At 39.2% G+C, this 20,640-nt stretch overlaps 1 protein-coding gene across 1 annotated transcript in view; it reads right to left on the reverse strand.

Moving 5' to 3' along the window:
- Positions 1–20,640, reverse strand: part of LOC134748368 (neurexin 1) — a 211,810-nt gene that overhangs the window by 45,546 nt on the left and 145,624 nt on the right. Inside the window, exons 6-8 of the mRNA XM_063683153.1 lie at positions 12,665–12,814; positions 9,667–9,831; positions 5,148–5,177 (exon numbers count right to left, since the gene is read on the reverse strand). Of these exons, the coding sequence (XP_063539223.1) occupies positions 5,148–5,177; positions 9,667–9,831; positions 12,665–12,814 (345 nt within the window). The remainder of the gene's footprint in view (positions 1–5,147; positions 5,178–9,666; positions 9,832–12,664; positions 12,815–20,640) is intronic.

Below are 20,640 nucleotides of genomic sequence, written 5' to 3' on the forward strand. Positions count from 1 at the left end.
AAACGTATCTAATTAATTTTAATTTATACGCCGCTATCTACCTTTTTATTAATAATATACTATTTTAATAACAAAACTTCCGTGAGACACAGACATACCCGTTATTAATATCATCATCATCATCATCATGTCACCCGATAGACGTCCACTGCTGGACATAGACCTCCCCCAAGGCTCGCCACTCCTACCGATCCTGTGCCGCTCGCAACCACCGAATTCCCGCGACCTTCACCAGGTCGTCGCTCCATCTCGTTGGAGGCCTACCGGAAGTTCGTCTTCCGGTACGCGGACGCCACTCCAGAACCTTCCGGCCCACCGGCCATCAGTTCTGCGAGCAATGTGCCCCGCCCACTGCCACTTAAGGTTTGCAATTCTAAGAATTGCGTTATTAATATATTTAATATAATATAACTATTTTGATACTTTTATATTTATGAACTCAGTATCAATATTTATTTTCTTCACTTCGACGTCGCAAGTCGACTCAACTCCTATAAAAATATTTCCTCGCAATAATAATTTCTGTGTCAAAATGTTATTGAGTTTTTCGATATCGGGCCAGGGGAGTCTAACAACTGCTTTACAATATTATAATACCCCATTGCCCATTGTACACTATATCATCCGAAAATCGACTTTGACACGTTTGCAATAAAGTTCATATTTCAATAAGAGGAGCATGGACATGAGGCATAGATGTTTCCGTTTTTTATGGAGTGTTAATTTCTTATTTTAGATGAAGCAATATTTTTTGTGACTTAATACGAGTACACCGTTAATGTATTTTTGCCCTAGGGAAGGAATTTTATATTATGTGCCAATCGCTTTTCGGGGAAGAATAAAGGATGACTCACGTTAGACCGGGCCGTGACCGGGCCGGAGCTTCCGGCCCTTACTTTTCTATGACATGACAGGTGATCACGTGATGCTTTCCATAGAAAACGAAGCGCCGGAAGCTCCGACCCGGTCACGGCCCGGTCTAACGTGAGTCATCCTTAATATCGCGAGTAAACCGGAGTAATCCCAATAAGGAATAATTTTCACTTTAGGTCCAATATAGCACTGCAGTCGCTTTCGTAAATACTAGTTCCTATGCCGATTGTTGGGATTAGTTGCCGAATCGCACCCCGGCTAGTTTATTATGCAATCGAGAAAATTCAGATTTCTTTACGAATATAAACTAATATTAACGGTGTAAATCATGTATTTTTAGACCCTCGCGCGACATGATTCGGAGAGCCTAGGTCTCCATCCTTCATAAGAGCACGAGAACATCGTCAGGTTCTGTAAGTCACAGCGGCTAAGATGGGCGGGTCACCTTCAAAGGATGCCGGACAAGAGGGCAGCAAAAGTAATGACAAGGTGGACGCCGCAACAAAAAAGACCGAAAGGCAGGCCTAAGAAGCGTTGGATAGATTGCATAAAAGAAGATCTCAGGAAGATGGGAAAGTTTACCAACTGGAAGGTCGCCAGGCACCGCGGCAACTGGAGGAAGATTGTGGAGGAGGCCAAGACCCACAAAGGGTTGTAACACCAACGGATGTCAGTAAGTAAGGACTCATCCTCAAGCACGCCGCTAAAGTTGTTAAGGAGATAAGGTAAAAGAAGTATTCCTACATATTCGAAACTCGATTAAACCCCACTAAACATATTGGGTTCAACATTATTTATTTCACGTATTCACGCGGCACGTGAAGGTAATAGTTTATTTATGGCGGGCCCGGGCATGTCATTTCAATGGCATTATTTATTGAGGCCTTCTGATGTGAAGGTACATTAAAAAGCTTTTGTGGGAGAAAAAAACTTGAAAAGAGCTCTATTTGATAAGAATGTTAAAAAAAGTGCGAGTCGGACTCGCCCACCGAAGGTTCCGTACTTTTAAGTATTTTCTGTTATATTGAAATACATCGTCTAAAATTTCAACTGTCTAGCTATTACGGTATTCACGGTTAATGAGATAAAGCCTGGTGACAGTAGTGACAGACAGACAGACAGAGGAGTCTTAGTAATAGGATCCCGTTTTGACCCTTTGGGTACGGAACCCTAGTATATTTTCGAGATGATATGTTGTAACAAGTTTTTATCTAACTTGCAATATTCGTTGTTTATTTTCAAAACTCGAAAATCATTTTTCTACTAAGGTCAAAGCGGTATAGGCATTTGTCGCGTAAACAGAGGCCGCTGGTTCGATTCCAGTTTTGGGCACTGAAGGCCTTGGTCATTTTCTCCTTCGTATATGACATTTATTTCGGTATATCTTAAAATTATTTTGGTAACCTATTTCCTTCGTATTATTTTCAATGTTTCGTCTCACTTGACCGAATTTTCATTTAAAGTTTAAATGAATGAAGGGATGGATATTATTACGCTACTGAAGATATTGTCACTTTAAGTTAATGCTGTTTAAATTTTAAACAGTCATCAAAAAGCATTAACTCAAAGTGGCAATATCTTCAGTAGCGTAATATCATCCATCCCTACGTCCCTACTCTCAAGGGATATTGAAATATTAGAATTATTTTTAACTTTTCGGAGTAAAATTCGCACTTTAGTTAAAACTGGGCATTTTTGCAGGGATAAATCCTTGGGGGATATTGAGTCGAATCAATCATTGCACAGCAAATGAAAGTTCTTCAGGATTGCTTAAAATAATTTCAAGATCTTTTTTGCATTGTCTCTTTCGCTACTATTGATGCAGATTGTGCGTGTCATAACCATAACAAATCAATTTCAGATTTAGGTTTTAAAATCGGCCCCCAGCACTAAGCCCTCGTAGATCAGTATATCAAAATAATTTCATAATACACTGTCGGCGTATTTAATAATACACTGTCGGCGTATTTAATAATTGTCGACTCTAATGAACGCAATACCAACATTATTTACTCGTACCAAAACGGGTTTGAATATACCGAAATTTGTGTATTACTTATTATCTGCTAATACAGCTAGGATTCGGATAGCAAAATATAATTTCGAATGCTAGTATCCTATTGTGGCTAAAAAATAAGTGCATTTCCGTTGCCAGTGAGGTTTTGGGATTATACTGAGCAACTTTTACTATGGGACCAATCACGAAATCGCGAAAAAAAAAATTACCCTCTCATAGAAAATGGACCAGCCAAAATGTATGAAACAGCCAATTACTTTTTCGCGATTTCGGAGTTGGTCTCATAGTAAAAGTTGCTCAGTATAATCCCAAAACCTCCCTGGCAACGGGAATGCACTTATTTTTTAGCTACCCTGTATATCCTTATCCTACCCGTTTGCAACATACCTATTTATAGTAAGTTTTGATTGTTTTATGAAATGCCATTTTAACCCTTTACCAGGCTAAGGGATATATATTTCCCACATATGGCACTTCAAACATGTGTTCTATATTCGATCAGTAAGACTTTTTTTTATACCACGTCGGTGGCAATCAAGCATACGGCCCGCCTGATCGTAAGCAGTTACCGTAGCCTACGGACGCCTGCAACACCGGAGATATTACACGCGCGTTGCTGACCCTAACACTCCTCTCCCTCGTTGAGCTCTGGCAACCTTACTTACCGGCAGGAACACAACACTATGAGTCTAGTGTTATTTGGCTGCGGTTTTCTGTAAGGTGGAGGTACTTCCCCAGTTGGGCTCTGCTCTAGATCTGAAATGACATCCGCTGTCCTGTGCCCTACCACACAAAGCGAGATGTCATTCACAGTGCACATACCTCTCATAGACTGACATCCGATTATCATTTTTGAACTGTCATCCTGGTAAAGGGTTAAAATTGTTCTTTTTATTTCAAGGGTTGACGGTTTCTCCATCTGCAGTCATAGGCGGAGAGTAGTAGAAAATAAATAAAGCGCTTATCCGTATTTTCACTAAGCACTAAGAAGGCACTAAGGCCTGGATTAGACTACAGCAGCTTATAGTGTTTGCGCACGTACTCGTGTAATCCCGGCCTAATGAACTCGGTCCGGTATGTTGTTAAATCTGAAGGTTTCAGTTATACATAGTTACATTTTACTCCCCGGTCAATATAAGTACTAAAGGAAGAAATAGTAGTGTCACAAGGGAGCAAAATGACATATTTACGGCGAGGGCGTACATTGAATCCTGAATGAAGCGAAGGATTCCATAATAGAATCCTGAGCGTAGCGAGGGATGCTATTATAGAATCTTGAGCGTAGTGAGGTATTCAAGTGATAACGCCCAAGATGGAAATAATTTTGCTACCATGTGACACATACTGTTATTTACATCACCTATGGGGAAATTATTATGTTCCTAAATATTAATTTACCAAAAAAAAATTTTATTTTTTTTATTCCCTCCTATCGGGGAAGAATAAGCCCTTTTTTCGAATAGGTGATGTGAAAAAGTTTTTTCCCCTCACTACCTCGGAAAGCCGTCTTTTATCCTTTAAAACAAGCGGGGAAAAACGCATTTTATCCACTAGTGGGGAAAGTAATTTGACCTTGCATGGAGCGTGTATAGGTAGCTTTTGACAGATAACAAAACGTAAAACGCTCATAATAATGGTTCGTTCGATGTTAATTATCATTAAATAAATGGTTTGAGAATTTAATAAAAAGTACAAAATTTAGCTTTATTTAATGATTTTAAGTCATAAACCTTAAATTTCATAAGAAACATTTGTTTTTTTAAATGATGTTGAATATAATTCTGAACGCACAAGTTGAGTCGATGCAATTTCATCGCATCGTCAGAAATGTCAACATTGTCAACAAAAATTTTCTCACCGACTCCGACACGAAAAAATACACAACTTCCAGTTTTTTGTTATAATATCCTATTATCGTAAAAAAATGAGTGATTCCAGTGATGAAGATGATCTAACGCCTGTGGATGTTGTACTTTCCTCGATATAGTGAGGGGAAAAGTTTTGTGTTACACACGGGTGCAAATGTATTTTACTTCTCGTGTGTTGAAACACTCGCTACGCTCAGGATTATATTTTAGAACCACTCGCTTCGCTCGTGGTTCAACTATAAAACCCTTTCGCTTGCTCGTGTTTCAATTCCACACTCGCGGGTAAAATACAACTTTGCACCCTTGTATAACAAATAACTATTTTCAGAATAGGTGATGTGAAAAACCTATTTTAACTTGTTTACGTCTACCGTTTATAGGCTTTACACCAGACTTAATGCACACACTTGTAAAGGACCCTTAGCCCCCTAGTACTCAATAAAGCACTAGACCAAAGCTGTTTACAAACCACAACTCTTGTATATGCACTTTGAATCCTTGGCTTGTGTTCCCATAGTGAGTCAAAGGTTGAGTGCTTCTGCGTTTGCCAAGTTTGCTTATTTACACAGTACATTTGTAGCTAGACTGAAGGACTCAAAGGATAGTGATATTGCTTAGCACACAGTTAAAAAACACACACACACACACACAACACACACACTTGAACACATGTAAAAGCATTTGAAAAGTCCTTGACCATTTTGCGTTTTAGAAACCAATTATATTGTAGTTGTCCATTATCAAACCGCCTTCCAATATCGTGAAGTTAGTTGCCCAATTACGGTACTATCGATAAATTAACTGACCAATTACGTACTGTATTGATCAGTTATAAGGTCCATCAAAGATCTGTCGTTAAATAAGGTGTATTGCTGTTAATACCACCAGTCTTGGGCCAAACTATAGTTAAGCTGGCCAGAGAGCTTAGCCAAGATGATGGAAAGTAAAAATATACCGGGACAAGAGATCACGAAAAGTCACTTGACCACTTCCGTAAATTATTTTGGGTTCGATTGGCGTTTTATATCAACGATCGTCATGTGCATGTGATTTTGTAATAGTAGATTGTGTCACAAGGGAGCAAAATGACATATTACGGCGAGGGCGTACAATTGGATCCTAAAAGAAGCGAAGGATTCTATAATAGAATCCCGAAAGTAGCGAGGGGTTCTAAAGTAGAATCCTGAGCGTAGTGAGGGATTCAAGTGTGTTACGCCCAAGATGGAAATAATTTTGCTACCATGTGACACATATTGCTTTTCACATAACCTATGAGGTAATTATAATGTTTAAAACTATTATTTAAGCTAAAAAAATAATGTGAGAAGCTCAGATGTTAAGAGCTCAACGAGGGAGAGGAGTGTTAGGGTCGGCAACGCGCATGTAACTCCTCTGGAGTTGCAGGCGTACATAGGCTACGGAGACTGCTTAACATCATCAGCGGGCCGTATGCTTGTTTGCCACCGACGTAGTATAAAAAAAAATGTGAAAATAATGTAAAAATAGTGTCCTAGAACAGAAAAGTGTTACTTTGATCCCTCCTAGCAGGGAAGAAAAGTGCCACTTTGATCCCTCCTAGCAGGGAAGAAAAAGCCCTTTTTCGAATTGGTGATGTGAAAAATATATTTCTTTCTTTCATATATAATCCTAAAAAAGATAATATGTATGTGAACGATGATAATCGAAAAGGAAAAGTTTTACCTAGATCATTAAACTATTATTACTAACGTATAGAACCGGCACAGAGAACCAGTATTTTGCGCCATGAGTTGCTGCCGTTTTGACATCAAAACATAGAAGCGGAGCGTGAATCTCGCGTCCTAAACGCGTAAGCACAGAATAAGTAATAGTATTTTCTAAAACATGCTATGTAATATTGATATTACGTTCTTTATATTAGGCTGGGAAGTATCACGACTCCGGCGCGGCTAGACGAGGGGCCTGTAATGAAATTTCATACAAAGTTGCAGGCCTAGGCCGGGAAGTGGCTCTTTTTTAATTTCCATTTCACATATATTTGTGACACAGCATCATGGCATTCAGCCAAAAAAAAACTATAACCAATATTTGCTTATGGTTCCGAATGACATTCTGCCAATACCCCATAAAAAAAACAATAAACGATAATTAATATATTTTGCAGTTTTATTTGTATCGAATTTACAAAAAATATATAAATAAAACATTATTAACAAATTCCAATAATATTGAATTGCAAATTTACCTTCAAATACAGATTTAAAATATAGTTGGTCAAACCAGTTTGTCAGTAAATAAGAACAAAAAAACTATACTCATCCTTTTCTTTTGGGTGCTAGTACCAGTGTAAGACAAAGATAGTATGATTATCTCTGTCTATGTTTGAAATGAGACAGTCCTTTGACAAACTATATTTCATTTAAATATTAGCGGTAAAAATGTCTACTCAAACACGCGTTGGTGTTTTTTTAATCGTTTTGGAGGTAAAGTTGAACATTTTTCATTGTGTATCTGTAATTCTATTTTATTCGATTTATTGTGCGTTGTTTATTGTGTTATTTAATATGAGTTCCGACGAAAATATTAAATGAATACCTGTTAATTATACTCCATGTTTAAGGCAACGATGTATGTGAAGCATAATATCAACATAAAAAACGATGTAATCTTAGTTATGTGGCTAAAACTACAGTCAGAAGGATGCAAGGCGAAAAATCAAAGATACATAAATATACCTTTGAACATTTGTGTAATAAATTGATTAACTACACGTTTAAAATATACGACACGTGTGATAAAGATAGGTACAAGTGGTAGTTATATTTTGTGCCTAGTTTACTTGTAGTTTCTTTAGAATTAAAACTTTGATTTCGTGGAGATTTCTTTATTTATTTCATTGCATGTTTGAGAAAAGCACTATACATACATCGGCGTGAAAAGGGGTTGTCGGCCTCATAACTATCCGTATCCGTATATATGCATTCGGCCGGCAACCCCTTACTTCCCGGCCTCTGTAGTAATGTACTATATCATACAGAACGGCCACGCACCGCCGCGCCCCGACTCGAATTACCTCGCCGCGCGACGCGACAGAAATCTTTCGGACTTCTGGCGTACTCTCAGTACTATTTTTAAGCAACTTACTCACACTATGAAGCATGGCGCGTGTACAGACGTGCCGTTCACACATAGAAACGCAAGTGATTTTTGATGTATAGCGTGTCCGCCCTGTGGCATAAGCGCCATGAATTTTACGGCGCTTACGACGTCTTGGTCGCGTGGTACAGGTTGTGATTGCGACAATTTTATTGTTTAGTGTGTCCTCTATAGTTATAATAACTTAATGACCTAGCTAAGTTTATTGGGCTTCCACTTTATAAACGATACAGGCTTCTATTATACCAGAATAAGCAAGTTAGGATGAGGTCGCAAAGTTAGCTCAAGCCTCGAGGAAAACTAATTTAACCCGTATTTTGTACGTTGAATATAAATTGCAGCTTATGTTGACGGCTGTTCAATTTGTAATTTTTATATCGGGAGCTCGAACACAATACAAAATGTAATCACGGTCTATATCCCGGTCAAAATAAGTCTAGTGAAACTAACCGTGAATCATTCAAAACTGTTATTTTTTATTAATGCGTAAGAAACATGGACAAATGAGGTCTCAGCTATCAAGATATTGCCTAAATGTGGTATTGAAACCATTTTACTAAGCTACATATAAAACTAACACAATTTAACCTATTTATTCTACCCTAAACGAAAAACTATACATATATACGCATTTTTATTATTTTGTATCTCCCAGAAAGGGTTTTTCGGCGAAATTTTAATTGCTATAAAATAATTTATTCACTTTACCATACCTATACATTTTTTCGCTTTTAGGGGTTTTTCTTAAAATTCCCGGAAAGAATATTGTTTGGAAGCCGCTCAAACTAAGACTGCAAGGGCCTGACACTCTTTGATAGAGAAAGATAGTCTTATTGCGATTCCTAGAGAGAAGAGGAAAGAGAAAATAGTGCCATGCTTTGTCTTTATCACCGACCGGGTTTTTTTTCATGGTCGGGTTATGGCAGCATAGGTAGGAGGCGATGGCGAAATATCGAAATTTATAAGAGTGAAAGAGAAAACTTATGCTGCCATACATTAACCTGTCAATACATGAATATGTCTTTCTCTTACCCCTGGTCGCTCGGTTTCATGTCTATAACTACTATACTATGTCTATGTAAGACTGAGAGGTCCATGTTAGCTTTATCCTGATTGGGCTGAATAGATATAAGTAGTTCGGAAAAGTCGCGTATCAGACGAGCATAGACATAGAGAATCATAATAGGGAATATTACGCAAAACTTTGCGTAGAGGGCGTCACTAGCACAATCACAGGGCCTACCGCGAAACACGAAAATAGATAGTTCGGTTTCTGCCTCCCTTATTACTCCTCGATCGATAGAGAGGCAGATAATGAAATTTCGATGCGCGTTTCGCGGTAGGCCACCTGTAAGCAAACCGCCTTGATGCATCAATGTCATAGTAAAACCATCTCAAAAAACTGTTTAAGGCCTAGTATATAAGTTAGTTTATGGGTGCACTAGTTCTGCACTCTGGCAGCAGAACATTGCAGTAATACTCCCTATTATTGTCTCTTTCTTATGCTCGTATTACTTAGAGGATATAACCAAACGGAGTAGCCATTTACAGGCCCTCTGTCGAAAATAGCGGTCAATAGTCATACACAATGGATGGACTGACGTTTATCTGACATGGCTGTTTTTACATAACGTATACATTTGACGTTCATCTCCGCCGCAAAAATCGGCAGACTTTTTTTGTACAGAAAATTACAGACAAGGCGCCTCCATTTGGTTATACGCTCTAAGTCGTATTATAACCCCAAAAAGGTATGAGTATATTTTTTGTGACTGACCTCCTGTATCCTCCGATGCACCGTCAGCTTGTGCCACTGATGGTCATCGAACCTGGTCTTCGATGGTTTTATGTGCATCTCCTGCTTGCCGTTCCCAAGGCCCATGGTCAGAGAGACGCCACCATCGCGAACTGCCAGGTTTAGGTAGTCAGCTTCGTGACCTGGAAAAAAGGGGGGGGTTGAAACATTGAACTACTAAGTATACCTACATAGAACTGGCATGCGACATCTGTCATGAGATAAAATAACTGTCAGTTTGTTAGTGAGGATTTGAATGGTCGCATGAAAATGTTACATCGTCAATATAGGTTGACCTGCTATCATTAATTATTATTACGCATTATTTGTGTTATATGTTCGCTAAGAAGTGAAAAATAATAAAGGACAATTCAAGTATGCGATATAAACCAACAAATTAAGTGCTTTTAACTATAAAAAAACTGTAGAAGTGTTTGTGTTCCTCAAGTCATAAAGTAAGTTCCCTTCATTACTGCTAAGTCCCAATATTTTTGTATATAATTTCGCGGTTTTGAATCGACGAAATCATTACGTAGCCCACACACACCCTGTGACTGTGACTGCAGTAAGTTCGGTTTTTTATCATCGCAAGTGTTGGGAGATGCAAAACCGCAGCCTTTGCCGTCTACAACCACAGCAGAAAACCACTCCCAACCGATTATCTCATCCCGCCCAACGTGCTTTAAATTCGATCATCACCCAGGTAGCAAAACTACGTCAGCGACATCATAATTACGGCATCATTACGTCATAATGACGTCGCTGACGTCATAATGACGTATAAATGCTACTGGGGCACTAAACAGTCTAGCGTTTTCTACCTTAAGACAAATCGGCAATACGTTTATGAGCCAGTAGCTTAATTAATTAGTATGAACAACTATTGTAATATGAATTTTATCTCAATAGCAATAAGATTGCTTTCACATCCAACCGACTGCGCCAGATAGGAATTCCGAAAACACTTGAAATTAGGCACTGAATGGACCAGGCATGTTCTAAAGCTCTGTTGTTTACATTTCACGAAAAGATTAATGATATGTATCCAGTGCGAAATTGATAAATGGACAGTGCAGCCTAGATAAACAAATATAGAGGCACAAAAGGTTACTAGGGTTATAAATGAGCCTGCATTGTAACAGCGCTCGGATTTTAGCGAAACCCAGTCAAAATAAAATACGTAGTAAAAGAAAATGTGTTACCCCTGACGCAAGGACTTTCCAATGCTTTTCTTTACATTGTTAGATCATTTAAGTCGGGACAAGTGTCCACATGCCCTGGGCCTACTCTAAGATACAAGTATGTATAGCGAATCCAAGTACATATTATAAACCACTACGAAATCTAAAATGAGAAAATTAATATTTGCCATATGATCGAAATTAAACTATTGTAAGACATTACAAAAAAATATTTAGATCAGTACGGTTTCACTCACTACATTAAATAATTTCACGGAGCAGCGTTCACGACGACCGTGTATTGCGTACACGGCTCTCCTAGCCTCTCCGAAACATGTCGCGCGAGTGACTAAAACAAGTGTCTAAACCGTGATACTATTTAATGTTAGTATGTCTCACAACAGTTTAAATTCGATGGTTTCACTCACTCACTTTTAGTCGCTTTTGGCGACATGTTTCGGATTCTTTGGGAATCCTTCGTCAGGCACGAGTGTCCAATATAACATAGTGTGTATAGTGTGTATGTGTGTATAGTGAGTGATAATAGTGAGTGAAACCGTACTGATCTAAATATTTGCCATATGGTTTTGTTTGTCCTTACCCATCACTTAAATGTTTCTGTTTGTTAGTGGAGAGATAAGTGACGATATTAATCACAGGTCGCTAACGTTTTATGAATAAAGAGGACGCTGGAGCATAAAAAATCATTTTATCCTCGGCTAATATCAATCGGGTCTCGTTAGGCATTTATAAATTGCCTCATACAGAGTGGGTTAATCTACTATTATTCAATGTAAACTATAAACACACACATATTATGTCACGCTTTCTATGTCCCATCTTAATTAACTTTATCAATTGTAATTTTAAACCCAATGCTTCTAAACGCACACTTACGTCCTTTCTCTAATAAGGTACGTCAGTAACTAGGACCATACTAAAACAAAGCAAACTTAGCCCTGATTTAAAAAGGGCTTAAGTGAGAAGCAAATTTCAGGCAGTAGTTTTGTTACGCACGGAGACAGTTTGCATGCAAATATCTGTTGCGGGAGTAATAAACTAAATTAATATCGTTGTCGCTGTTTGGAAGGAAAGTACGAGTGCTGACCGCTGTGGGACCGAAGTCTTGCTTTGTATCTGGGATCCGTTTGTAAATAGATACTATAATGTACTGGACATTTCAATGTTGTTTATCAGCAGTATCATGCGAGACTTTTTAGAAAGTGACAATCAGGGCGATAATAAAACGCGCGATCATCATAAGCCTGCGATTATTTATCACCATCAAAATTTGAACCGACAAAATAACAAAAACCTCCTTTTAGTATCTCCTTACGGTTCTCAGACTACTTGAACATACCAATATAGAACAGCAGCCCATTCGGCTGCCTCGTCTTGAAGTACAGCGAGATGGTATCCTCTATACTGACTATAGGCTGACTATAGGCTCGCCCGCGGTCTGTGTAAAGTACGAAGGTAAGTACCTAGGTATTATACATACTGTAGAAGAGCAGCCAATTCGGCGGCCTCGTCTTGAAGTTCAGCGATATGGTATCCTCTATACTGACTATAGGCTGACTATAGGCTCGCCCCCGGTCTGTGTAAGGTACGAAGGTAAGTACCTAGGTATTATACATACTGTAGAAGAGCAGCCAATTCGGCGGCCTCGTCTTGAAGTACAGCAAGATGGTATCCTACGTGCTCACTGTAGGCTCGACGCCGGTCTGTGTCAGGTCCTACTCAAGCTCCTTCTTGCCCCAACCCCTATCAGTTTTCAGCCCCTAAGTGCACATACCAGTATAGAAGAGCAGCCCATTCGGCTGCCTCGTCTTGAAGTACAGCGAGATGGTGTCCTGCGTGCTGACTATAGGTTCGCCCCCGGTCTGTGTCAGGTCGTAGGAGAGAAACTCCGCGCCGCGGAACGTCGCCTCTGAAGGCGCTTTATCTGAAACAAGAGAGTACGTTTAAGGTCTTTGTTTAGGAAACAAACAAACTTCCTTCATTCGTATGTGTTAGTTTATCAATATAGCTTGGAGGCATAAGTTTGAAGCCAAGCGGCCCACAGAACTCGTCGCGTACAAAGGAATCTTTGTACCTTTTTGGTACGGAACCCTACAATCGAATAAAATATACTTTTTAAACTACGAAAATTATTTAAATGTACGGTCAGCATCAACCTACGCATCAAACATATCTATTAGCTTTATAAACAGAGATATATCTCATTATGTAGAACCATTAAGGTGACAGGTAATTTTAACCGCAAACTACAGAGATATATGTCTATTTGGAAAATAATCCAGGGTTGGCAGATATTCGTGGTGCGTTTCATCCGCTTCTATTGATGCAGACTTGCAGACTTCCTCTACGTCAGAGCAAATTCCTCAGACATCTGACGATAATCAATTTCATTAAAAAGCTATTTTAAAATCCTCTCGTACGAGCTGCACTCGATGCAGGATTAATCACAGCGTGTGATGTTCCAAAAGCACAGAGTCGAATGCTCAGGTGAACGGTCCGTAGCGGTGCACGGCAACTATTATGGCCAGACACCAAAATTGGTGTGAGCCGTATGTACTTGTAACGGCGCGACGAAATCGCAGAGTGAGCCACGCTTGATGGCGGTCTGTTTTAGTTTGGCAAGAGTCATTTTGTCAGTGGGGCAGAGTCAGAGAGAATCATGCCGTCTTTTTCTTACGATAGTAATAAACCCAAAAAGAATTATTGGTAAGATATTGGTAGAAGTAGTAATCACTTTATTGTACACAACACTGGTTTACATAAAAATTACAAAAATAGAGGTAGGTACAAAGGCGAACTTATCCCTATAAGGGATCTCTTCCAGCTAACCTTCGAGTAGGCAAGAATTCAAACCAGATAGACAAACTATGGTTGGTTGGACTTGCTTGTGCCTGCAAAGCAACGGGAACGCTCTCAGACACCTGGGGCCTGATTAATAGACCAACTTCCGCCCAACGATTTTAATATTGCAGCCAATTTCAGACTTCGTCGATGTAAGCCTGACTTTACTTTGTGGAAGGCTTAGGTTAACTTCTGAATTATGTAGTCAGGTATTGTATGAATCTTGTTAAAGTCTGGCGAACCAATTTTGTTATAAAAGGCGGCAAATTTAAATACAGGCGGCGGGCGGACGGGGTAGCCCTAGGTCCAGGACGTCAGCCGCGTAAGCTGACGACGCAGGTTCGAATCCGCCACTGGCGGACCTTTTTTTGACGCATTTACGCATGTCACCCCCGGGCTGGGGAAGCCCATTGGGGGGTGGTATGTGGGACTCGCTTCTCCCGTAACATCCTCTGGTAGCCAGAGGAATGGGAGGAGAATACCCACTAACATCCCCTGCGGCGTCACCCTCTTTACCGTTAGGGGAGCGTCATGGGATCGCTTGCGGCATTTTATCCGTGCCACTGGAGGGCCTTGTCACTTTTTATTTAGTATATCACATCTTCGGTGATTTTGTATGGAAATGGCATGCAGAGTTAGCTTGGTCAACCGACCGGCGGGTGTATTTAGTTATAAAGTGATTACTTAAGTGTGTTTACAATAAACGGCATAAAGCTCCGTCTACACCAGTGTACTCTAAGTGTTTACATTCACTACCCGTAAGCCCCCTTTCTCCCAAATCTGAGACTAGCTCGGTGAACCTCCCCATCCCTTCGGGCCGGGAGGATATACTGTGACTCCTCCTCAGGCAGCACATCACATTTATTTTGTCATCTCATTGGTCCGACTCTCCGCCTGCAGATGTTTTTTTGTGTGTATTTGAGCATAAAAATAGAATTTAACTGGTCAAAAATGGTGGTTTAGTATAAAGTTCTATTCTCAATAAATTATTGATGTACTCCTTTAAATCCCCCGTTATTTAGCAAGTGAAATCATATTAAATTTCATTATACATTCAGCTGTTTCCGACTTTGATTGAAACTTGTACGAAACTGTACGGTGCCTTCGGGCCTGTGACTGATTACCATATTGCGATCCCTTTACCGGTGTTTACTTGGAGTTATTACTCGTGCAAGTTACTGGAAACAAGGCCCAATATTAGCACGACAGTAGTTCACCAGCCGGGCTAGCACATGATTGGGGCGACAGTATATATCTCGCCGCGAGATTCTCTCCTTCTTTCATTAATACAGTTAGAAAAAGACGGGTAGTCTAACTCGCTGCGAGATACTATCATGCCAATCATGTGCTAGGCCTACTGGCGCCTAAAACTCATCCAAAAGGGACTTGAAGGAACTGTTATAAGGACCATCATTCAATGCGAGGAGTATAGTTATTTGATAGTTGTCAGATGTCACAATTAGATTTTGACGGCCTCCTAGCCTAATAGTGGATAGAAAGAAAGAAAGAAAGAAAGAAAGAAAGCAAGAATAAATACATTTATTTAACATCATAAACATTGGACAATACTTTGAGAAACAAATTAGATGCTAAACAGGATGCCACGGCAAGCCATGACGCTGATTTTCAGTGGGTACCTGACTTAAAACTAAACTACAACTAAACTAAAACTAAACGAGTGACAATACAAAAATTTGGATAGTGACACTAGTAACCCTGCAGTTTCACTACCCACTATTAAGACGGAGCAGTGAAGCAGGACGTCCCGGGTTCGAGTCCCGGTAAGTTTATTTAATTACGTGTTTATCACGAATATTTGTTCCGGACACGACCGAAATATGTTACTCAGATAGCTTATAGGTCAAAATTTAATCGTTTAAATTGCACAGTCGCTCTTCTGTCGCGGTTGTAGGCAAGCTATAGGTGTGCTACCACGCTGGAGTATGCTCTAAGAGAAATAGACAAACTTATGTCCAACAATATGTGTAAGCAACTAAGCAATGAGTGCAAAAATAAATCAACAAAAACAGGTTAATGAAATAAATATGGAAGTATTTTTTGTGATCTTCATGTACGAATATAAACTATCTATAGTTAGAGCTTTGAATGATTCACGGTAAGTTTCACTAGACTTATATGGACCGGGATATAGACCGTGATTACCTTTTGTATAAATAATAGTTACTTGAACCAGTTACCAAGCAAGCATAAATCAATGCATTTAAAATGCGTCAGAACGAGGCACGCGATGTGTGCTGAGGGATTCAATCCTATTTGTTTTAAATTCCATCCAATCCGTTTTGCGCGAAGCTTTTTGAATTATTTAACGCACATTTATCTCAACCAATTATAAGTAGGACTTTTTATAATTAGCTTGTATGAGTGCAAAATAAAACAAATTGGATTATTAGTTAATGCTACACTTACAATACAATAATAACGGATTTTATAGCGTATATCCCATCTAATCTTTCGAAGAATTAACGTTGTATTATGTGCTAAATATCTTGGAATGAAATCATTAGCAACCATTAAATAATTTCTAATCAAAGGTCACAATACCGAGAAAATCTTTTTTTTTCTGTAAGTCAATATCAAAACAAGACCAAATTTTTAAACTCCGAATGAATCAGAACCAACGAAATCTCCCGTTAACATTTCCACCGAAAAACCGTAAACGCGGAACCGTTTCGGAAACTCACAATTTAAGTAGGGGCTCGTGCGAACCCGAATTTACATATTCGCTGCGGCATTGAGCTAAATTGAGTTTTTGTGCCCGAACAATATGGCGACGCCTTGACAGGGCCTCTCAGAATGGGATCTAGGTTTTTTGATGTGAAACTTCTAGGGGCTAACGCAATTGTAGTTTTTGTATTAAATATTTACTCGTTTTAAGCAAGAGAAAATGCCAAATGAAAATGCCAGTTCATTAAGTTCATAGGTCCGCCATGTTGGCTTTCAACTTAAACCATACTGGTGTATTTGTCTGGATTTATTTATTAATTTGTTATTATAAGTGAAATAAACGATATTGAAATTGAAATTGAAAAATTCACACGGAAATTAGACTTCGTTTGCAAGGGCAGACTCTAACCAAAATTAAAAAAAAACACGTCTAATTTTCATTAATTTTCAGTTGTACCATATCGTTATCTATAATCTGTGGCATCCGTGTATCTCTTAATAATACTTGGTTACGAATTAGCGCCTACAAAGCGTAAAGAACCGTAGAAGTTAACAACTTTGCCCTTTCAAGATAACTTTGCCCACCGCGTCACAGTTCAGTAAAAGCGAAGTAACTTAAAAGTAGTTACAGATACACTTTCTTTTTAATCTATGTTTTACAGCTAATAATATTACTGGAAACACTGGCCTGTTGATTAAATAAATAAATATGATAGGACATTCTTACACAGATTGACTAAGTCCCTCGGTAAGCCCAAGGAGGCTTGTGTTATGGGTATTCAGACAACGATGTATATAATATATAAATACTTAAATACATAGAAAACACCCATGACTCAGGAACAAATATCTGTGCTCATCACACAAATAAATGCCCTTACCGGGATTCGAACCCAGGACCATCGGCTTCACAGGCAGGGTCACTATCCACTAGGCCAGACCGGTCGTCAAACAATACGCGACGCGTATATAACTTCAGTCGCGAGTGAGCCAGCTGTGAGTGCGGACGTGTTTTTGGTGGGCCAAAGTAAAAACGTCGATGGTATCTCGGTCTAGAAAAGTCCCACGTGTATGTAATTTTAACTGTAACTTTCATGCAGTTCAGAAACGCTGAAGACGAAATTTCAACACTTTATCTGTATTACTTTTGCAATTACGGTAGTGGGCAATGTTACATACATATTTGGGTACCACTTTTTACAACTTTGCCCAGCACAATTCTACCCTTAGGGTTGTCACTCGTATGTTCAAAAAATCAACCTTCCTTGCCGCATCCGGCAATGGCGACCCCATTAACAATTCTCATCCGGATTATGATATGCCCTAATGTGGCTCCCAAAACCAAACTTTGTCTTGAAGATGCGGTCGCAGGATGATACAGGTCTACGGGGCCTTAACGATTAAGTTTCAATCGAAAAATCACCTCAGAAAATTTTAACTACATATAACCGTTAATCGTTCAATCTGCCTGGTGGTTGCAGCCCATCTTAGTGTATTAACCTGCCCGAAGGGAATAATTCTTAATCTAAAAGAATTAAACCCCAACTCACTTTAAATAGGTTATTCTTATAAATTGCGGTCTTAGGATCGCGTGGCTTGCAATGTATTTTTAAACGACCTCAGTATGCCTAGTTTAAAACCTAGATTATTTCTAGCTCATTTATTATGGGCATTACGACCTGAATAGTTTACTGTTAAATCAACGTACATCCATACTAATATTGTAAATGCGAAAGTCTGTCTGTCTGTTACCTCTTCACGCTTAAACTGCTGAACCGATTTAGTTGAAATTTGGCATAGAGATAGTTTGAGTCCCGGAGAAGGACATAGGATAGTCCTTATCCCGAAAATTATTCCTTAAGAGGGTCAAAAGCGGGGTGGAATTGAGATAATTAATGAAATGCCTGATACTTTGTGTAAACAATTAATCATATGCTCAAATTAAATTGCTATTAGACTTTATCCAGGCGCTGTTCTTACTCTAGCTGCGGTTAAAAAGTCCACGCAAACGAAGTCGCGGGCAAAAGCTAGTCGTATATAAACCACCCCTATAATGGGAGTGGCACCAGTAATGGGATGGCATAGACAAATCCTGTAAAATAAATATTTATCATCAGTTTTTAAACACTGGCAGCATTGTGCCATAAACAAGAGCCATAGAGATACTTAAGTTTTATTTTTTATAGATTTTTGTTAGTTTTACATTTAATGGCGCCATACATCCCAAGACTGGAGCAAAAACACATAGTTTTAATGTGTTAATAATATTGAAACCAATTGCAGTATATATAATTAATATATGAAAAACTAGACTTATATTGACCGGGATATAGACCGTGATTACCTTTTGTATTATTTATGCGGTCTATATCCCGGTCAATATAAGTCTAGTGAAACTAGCCGTGAATCATTCAAAACACATGAAAAACATAAATCGAACCAAACCAAAGGACCTGGATAAACGAAATATGACAGAGGCAGTAACACGTAAAGTTTGTCAGCTTATTAGGTCCCACGGTGTACATCCGACTGACAGACAGGCAACAATGTTGAATGAGAATTCAAAAGTTGCGGCCACGCGTGTAATATAAGTTAGGCCCTCAAGGGACTATAATACTATTAAAACGGCGTATGTTTATGGGGAAAGTACGGCCGGTTACGACCTTACGAAAATACGTTGACAAATTTTTTCTAGCCATATTTTACTTACTTACAAGTCTGTTACAATATGTCATTAAATAAATAAATATAACACACAATTTACACAGATCGACTTGGGGCCCGTTTCTCAAAAGAACTTGAAATACAAGCGGATGTCACTTTTTGACAGCTTTTGTTAGAAAGGGACTTCCACTTGTATTACAAGCTACAAGCTTTTGAGAAACGGGTCCCTAGTCCCACCACAGTAAGCTCAGTAAAGGGGCCCACCCATTACCAGTCCGCCGGACGACATCAGCCTGTCAGTTAGAACAAAAATTTGTTCCGAACAACCGGCGGACTGGTAATGGATGGGCCCCTTAAGACTTGTATTTTGGGTACTAGACCGCGTTAGTGAAAGTTAGACATGTTGGAGATATGTACATGTATTGGGGCCCGCCTAAGTTGACAAGATCCCGCAGAAACAGGGTATAATTAAGACGAAAGTGGAGGACCCATGCGAAATCGCCTTTTCATACAAACGTAGTCCTCACTTTCCTCTCTGGATTTTAACATTATTGAAAATATGAGGCATTTTCTATGAAAAGGGACCTTATTGTCGATGGCGCTTACGCCGCACAGCGTCGCTCGGCATTGTATTTATATCGGAGCATCGTTTATAATGGCGTAAGCGCCATCGACAATAAGGTCCCTTTTAATAGAAAATACCACATATTTTGACACATTGATTTTGATAAGAGTTTTGAAACATTTGTATGAAATCTGTTTTTCGCTCCTAATTTTTACAATAATCAAAACATCGAAAAAAGACAAACGGACATTGTCGTATATAGCTTTTAAGATATTTTTATTGTACGTTTTGTGATTCTCTAATTTTGTGTTTTATTATTGTGTAACTTTCTATGTCTTTTAATCATCGTGTGTTTATGTTTTATTTTTATATTTCGTGCATAGTTATAAGAATCAATGTCCCACAATAAATATTACCTATTCCCTAACTTTGTAAAATAGCGTAAGCTGATTGGCCAATAAATGGATACTGACTCTGCACAACACACCCACGTGACACAGTGGGCGGGGCGCGGTCGCGCTCTCATATAAATATGACTGCCCAACCTAGCCTCGTCAGTCCATCAACAACTAGTCTACACTTAACAACTTATTAACCCTAAAATAAGTGTTCTTACTAACCCTCACACTAACCCGGTAACATGGTGGTGGTATTTCTGAGGTAATTGGCAGCGGTAGCTTCACTTCGGCCAGCGCGTTCCAGTCTTCGGCGTACGAGCTTCAAGAAAAACAGTCTACGCTCAACAATTATGGTCCTTCGATAGCCGAATAAAGAACAAAGAAACAAGTACGCGCTGAGTGTTGAGAATTTCTCCACTCAGATAGAAGAAAGAACAAAGAAACAAGTACGCGCTGAGTGTCGAGATTTTTCTCCACTCAGATAGAAAAAAGAAGCTTGAAAAACGAACGCGCTGAGCCTTGAAGTACGCTTCGGCTCAGACCCTTACCCAATTACCCCTCCATACCCCACTATACCGGCTTGCCGGTCGGACCGTG

Source organism: Cydia strobilella, chromosome 16 (assembly GCF_947568885.1).
Source record: "Cydia strobilella chromosome 16, ilCydStro3.1, whole genome shotgun sequence".
In the NCBI taxonomy this organism is placed as follows: domain Eukaryota; kingdom Metazoa; phylum Arthropoda; class Insecta; order Lepidoptera; family Tortricidae; genus Cydia; species Cydia strobilella.